Source organism: Acomys russatus, chromosome 29, assembly GCF_903995435.1.
Source record: "Acomys russatus chromosome 29, mAcoRus1.1, whole genome shotgun sequence".
Lineage (NCBI taxonomy): Eukaryota > Metazoa > Chordata > Mammalia > Rodentia > Muridae > Acomys > Acomys russatus.
This window is the reverse complement of record NC_067165.1, coordinates 45,425,068-45,431,067: the sequence shown is the minus strand read 5'-3', so window position 1 is coordinate 45,431,067 and position 6,000 is coordinate 45,425,068. Positions and strand designations below refer to the sequence as shown.

The following is a 6,000-nucleotide window of genomic DNA, read 5'->3' as shown; positions in this document are numbered from 1 at the left end:
ATTTTAAAGAAGTGTGCCCTAATTTCATAATAGTCATTTTCTCAATGCTATACACTTCAAAGGGGCATTGGGAAAACCTCAGGACGCAGCACAGTGCAGGCCCTCAGAGGGCAAAACCTTTAGCCTGTGGTGGCGACAGTGACAGGAGGGTCTCTGGTGGACTCGGTCCTCCTCACAGATGCTTGTCCATCAAGGGCTTCTGGGAGGAAGGCGGGGAGAGGCTGCTGACGGCTGTCTCCTGAGGTCTGTGTCACTGTTCAGTGAAGCACTTGTGACATACTGTGCGTGATTTGGAAAGGTGGATTTGGTTATATCACAAAGAGTGTGACAGAACTGACTCAGAGGCCCTGGGCCAGCAAGGTGTGTGGGACTTGTCTTTGTGGGTTGGGAAATGTGGAAGGTGCTCATCTTGCCATAAAGAAGACGGAGGCTTGTAGGTGGGCCGTGTCAGGGGAGTCAGGGTAACCAGGGGACACCATCCAGCGCCCATTCTGGACTCTGCAGCAGAGAGCCTGAGGCCCCTGAGGGAGGGTGGCCAGGTAGGGCTGTCAGGAGTGCCCAGGAGCATCAGGCAAAGTGTGTGCTGGAGGGGCCTGTCCTCAGGATGGCGGCCTTTTGCTTGCTTTACTTTATTGCTTGTTGCTGTATATGGCGTGACAATGTAGCAGACAGACCCATGAGAGAGACGGCTCAGCATGGTTTGCTGCTGTCCTCTGAGGCTGCCAAACCTACTGTGCACAACAGACACCAATGAGTTCAAAGTCTGGGGAACAGCTCCTCAGTAGTAAGGAAAGTGGGTGCTATGCTTGCTGGCTTCCTGAGCAAGATGCACTTCCTGCCTGAGCACTTCAGGCCCAGCTTGGGAAGGGTCTTTGGTCATATCCTTACACTGTTCCTGTGAGAGTAGACACTGGGACACAAGAGGCCAAGGGACGGTAGGTACCGAGCCCTGCATCACCACGCCAACACACATGGCTTAAAATGGGGAAACTTGCAAAGCCCCTGGGCAGGGACAAAGTGGAAACTCTGTCACCGCCTCCTGTATGTCCTGCTGGAGCTCTGACTCAGGCCCCCCTTTGGGGTGGGGATCTTGCTTCCAACCTTGGTACCTGACTTTGCTGCTGCTGCTGCTGCGCCTTTTCCTGCAGTGGAGACAGATGCACAGGACACAGAACCACGTAAGAAAAGGAGCTCCTATCCACAGGTGGGCTGCAGACCTCACAGTGACAGTGTGATGCTGGGAGAACCCACACTGGGCAGAGGTACCCACATGGCAGCCAGAAAGGAACAAAGGACACAAGCCGCAGCAGCTATGGTGACCCTCGCCAGCCCCCCAGTGAGTTTCCAGGAGGCATTGTGGGGGGGGCAGACATAGCCTGCTGAACATAGAGAATGGGGGTGCTAGGTGCCAGCACATGGACAGGAGGCTCAGGATGCACTGTGCCCAAGATGGAACAGAGCACAGGCGCCTGGCACGTGGCTGACGTCTTACCTTGCTGAGGGGCTACAGCCTTGTAGAGAACGTGTGTTTTGCGCAGGTTCATTGTGCAGCCATTGGGCCCCATCAAGTGAACCTTCCATGCCTGCAAAAAGGCAGAGGCACAACCTGTAAGCCTGGTGGCCCAAGGGACCTGGGATGTTGCCACAATAGACCCTCACTGTTCATGGTGAGAATGAGGTGCTAAGCCAGTGAGAGGCTCGGAGTGTGGTTTCCTGCCCTTCTGGAGCTCAGTCCTGTGACCAGGAGGACTTACTTCTGCCAGCTGCTGGGACGTACTGGGCAGTTGGCCTACCAACCTGAGCTGCCGGAGAACGTGTGGCTTGGCTAACAGCTCCATGGCTGGAGGCCCAGCCTGCCCAGGCCCCGAGTCAGGGAGACCATCAGGTGGTAGATGCTGTCAACACAGCTAAGTGGGGTGTGGCTAACAGCTCCATGGCTGGAGGCCCAGCCTGCCCAGGCCCCGAGTCAGGGAGACCATCAGGTGGTAGATGCTGTCAACACAGCTAAGTGGGGTGTGCACACCATACAGCTGCTGACAGAGAAGTGTTGGTTCATGGCAGATGGTAGACATGGAGGAAGCATGGAGGGAGCACCGAGGGGGCATGGAGGTAGCACGGGGGGCATGGAGGGAGCACAGTGGGGACATGGAGGGAGCACAACTGGGACACAGAGGGAGCACGATAGGGACATGGAGGAAACATGGAGGGAGCACGGCGGGAACATGGAGGGAGCACAGCAGGGACATGGAGGGGCATGGAGGGAACACAGTGGGGACATGGAGGGAGCATGGTGGGGACATGGAGGGAGCACGGCGGGGACATGGAGGAAACATGGAGGGAGCACGGCGGGAACACGGAGGGAGCACAGCAGGGACATGGAGGGGCATGGAGGGAACACAGTGGGGACACGGAGGGGCATGGAGGGAACACAGTGGGGACACGGAGGGGGCATGGAGGGAACACAGTGGGGACACGGAGGGGCATGGAGGGAACACAGTGGGGACATAAAGGGGGCATGGAGGGAACACAGTGGGGACACGGAGGGGCATGAAGGGAACACAGTGGGGACACGGAGGGGCATGGAGGGAACACAGTGGGGACACAGAGGGGGCATGGAGGGAACACAGTGGGGACACGGAGGGGCATGGAGGGAACACAGTGGGGACACAGAGGGCATGGAGGGAACACAGTGGGGACACGGAGGGGCATGGAGGGAACACAGTGGGGACACGGAGGGGCATGAAGGGAACACAGTGGGGACGCAGGGGGCATGGAGGGAACACAGTGGGGATACGGAGGGGCATGGAGGGAACACAGTGGGGATGCAGGGGGCATGGAGGGAACACAGTGGGGACACGGAGGGGCATGGAGGGAACACAGTGGGGACATGGAGGGGGCATGGAGGCAGCTGTTGAGGGTTCAGTGCTGTTCAAGGTGGGAACCAGCAGAGCACAGGGAAGTGAGAAAAGACTGTGTCAGTTGCGAGTGCACAGCTATTAAGATGAAAAGTGAAGGCGGGGTCTGTGGATGTGCACAAGGACAAGTCCTCTGAGCACAGGGTGAGGAGGGGACAAAGACAGCAGCCTCAGTATGGATGCAGTTCTTAGGACAGGCCTTATGTACAGATGTGGGAACCATCTACAGAACTCAAGCCCTCCAGCCCTGTGAAGGAAAACAATGCACCCATGCTATCTCCAGTGGTTGTCCAAATTGACAGAACCTGACTCTGGTTACCCCTGGGTACCAGATAATCGCAGAAGAGGCTGGACACACTGACTCCAGTGCTGCCCGGGCTGTCCTAGGGCAGACAGGAATCTCATATCCTTTGGGCCTCTGAGGTTGTGAAGCTATGGTCAGGGGAGGGGCATGCTGGGACGCCAGGGTGACAGGGTGGGAAGGCGTACTGGCTGCGTGTGCTCTGACAGGATGTCCCAGCTCTGCCCACTGTGGCTTTCCCTGTGCTGAGCACTGAGGCCTGCTGGGAGGACCACACGCCTTAGCAGGACAGCTGATTCCTGGTCTGGGCAGAATGCTCTAGAGAGATCACTCACTACCTGAGGCTATGCGCCAGCTCCAGAACTTCAGGAGCCAGGTGAAGGGCCTTGTTGTCCAGAGGGACCATCCGTAAGGGCAAGGATGGCAGTGACTCTATACCTACTCTCATCCGTGACTTTAGCAAGATGCTAAAAGCAGATAAACTAGTGAGCAGGCCTGCCCTACTCCTCCTCCTCCTCGAGACAGGGTTTCTCTGTGTAGCTCTGGCCATCCTGAACTCACTTTGTAGACCTGGCTGGCCGCAAACTCTGCTGGGATTAAAGGTGTGCGCCACCATGCTGGCAGGCCTGTCATTGTGTTGTGTAACAGTACAAGCTCCTTAAGCAGGAAAAGAAATAACTCAAAATAGCTTCGGGAAGTCCCTGAAACTAATCCGATCCACTAGGTCCTCCCAGTGTATACAACCAAGCTTCAAAGACCCCGAGACCAGTTCAGCTGCCTGAAAGAAGCAGAAACCAGCCAGCGGGCTGCTTGGAAGAGGATAGACCAAGTCACCTGGATAGGACATTCATCAGGCTGCGGGCTGTGCAGAGTTTCAGGTTCCTAGCTTCCATGAGCTGCCCTCCATGCTGGGGTGGGTACTGGGGCTGCAGTGGAGCCATTTCTGCCTGCTACACTCCCCTTAGGTTATCACAGTGAACTCATATTCACACGTGGACTGTGATGGTGTCTGTTGTGGGATCTCTATCTGGGGCTTCCCAGGAAAATCTCACCACACAACACCCTTGATGAAGAGGGGGTGGCAGGAAAGAGCGCTGGACTCTCTAGCATCTCCTGGGGCAGAGGCAGAGCCAACAGCAAGCCCCGAAAGCTGCCTGGCATGGAAGGCGCTGAAGGGACGCAAGCGGCCTGAGTATAGCAAACATGGCTCTGGTAGGCCTTGCCTTTCTCCCTCATTCCCTGTGCCTTGCTAAAAACTGTTAGGTTAGCCAGGCAGTGGTGGCGCATGCCTTTAATCCCAACATTTGGGAGGCAGAGGCAGGCGGAACGCTGTGAGTTCAAGGCCAGCCCGGTCTACAAAGCGAGTTCCAGAATAGCCAGGGCTACACAGAGAAACCCTGTCTCAATTCTCTGCCCCAACAACAAAACAAAACAAAATAAAAAACCCAACCAACCAAACATTAGATGACACTCCTAAAGCTGGCCACCAAAGCCCACTCCCTGATTTGGCTGCTTCCCCCTCCTGAGGCTGACCACCGAAGTCCAGCTATCAAAGTACTGAAGTCCAGCAATCAAAAGCCCCCTCTGGCTCACCTAATTAACATGCCCAATCAGAATTAAACCCATCCTAACACGGGTTTATCCCTTTACCTTTATAAACCGCCATCTGCCTCTCTATCCAGAGGCAGTCCTCTGTCTCCTCTCTATCCAGAGGCGGTCGGTCCTCTCTCTCCAGAGGCGGTCCTCTCTCTCCTCTCTATCCAGAGGCGGTCCTCTGTCTCCTCTATCCAGAGGCGGTCCTCTGTCTCCTCTCTATCCAGAGGGGGTCCTCTGTCTCCTCTCTATCCAGAGGCGGTCCTCTGTCTCCTCTCTATCCAGAGGCGGTCCTCTCTCCCCTCTCTATCCAGAGGCGGTCCTCTCTCTCCTCTCTATCCAGAGGAGGTCCTCTGTCTCCTCTCTCTCTATCCAGAAGCGGTCCTCTGTCTCCTGTCTATCCAGAGGCGGTCCTCTGTCTCCTGTCTATCCAGAGGCGGTCCTCTGTCTCCTCTCTATCCAGAGGCGGTCCTCTGTCTCCTCTCTATCCAGAGGCGGTCCTCTGTCTCCTGTCTATCCAGAGGCGGTCCTCTGTCTCCTCTCTATCCAGAGGCGGTCCTCTCTCTCCTCTCTATCCAGAGGCGGTCCTCTCTCTCCTCTCTATCCAGAGGCGGTCCTCTGTCTCCTCTCTATCCAGAGGCGGTCCTCTGTCTCCTCTCTCTCTATCCAGAGGCGGTCCTCTGTCTCCTCTCTCTCTATCCAGAGGCGGTCCTCTCTCTCCTCTCTCTCTATCCAGAGGCGGTCCTCTCTCTCCTCTCTATCCAGAGGCGGTCCTCTCTCTCTGTCCTGGGACCAATACCCATTTCCCTTGTTCCTTTTCCTTTCTCCCCCTGACTTCCATCTTTGCCCCTTAGCCGTGCCCTCTGTTCCATGGCAGGGGGCAAATAAATCCCCTTTGTGCTGAGAACATGGTCTTGGGGTCCTGAGCTGAATCCAAGGTTCCCACAGGCACCACCACTGTGCTGTGCAGGCAGCCAGAAACAGGGGGTAGACCATGGATACCTCAGGCCCTGCATGCAGACCCAAACACCAGAGGAAAAAACCTGCAAGTGTCATCAGCTACTGCCCAGGACTGGAGGAGAGCACAGCATTAAGTAGGAAAAGAACTATCAACCACCATGGCACACGTTTTGTTAATCCAAGTGGCTAATGGCTGGCAGACTCTGACTATGATGCCGGGGAGGCCCCACA

General features: G+C 56.2%; 1 protein-coding gene across 1 annotated transcript in view; it reads right to left on the bottom strand.

Moving 5' to 3' along the window:
- Positions 1-256: 256 nt before the first annotated feature.
- Cep104 (centrosomal protein 104) overlaps positions 257-6,000 on the bottom strand; it is a 37,493-nt gene continuing 31,749 nt past the window's right edge. The window contains exons 20-21 of the mRNA XM_051171320.1: positions 1,493-1,583; positions 257-1,142 (exon numbers count right to left, since the gene is read on the bottom strand). Coding sequence (XP_051027277.1) covers positions 1,030-1,142; positions 1,493-1,583 — 204 coding nt within the window. The 3' untranslated portion in view covers positions 257-1,029. The remainder of the gene's footprint in view (positions 1,143-1,492; positions 1,584-6,000) is intronic.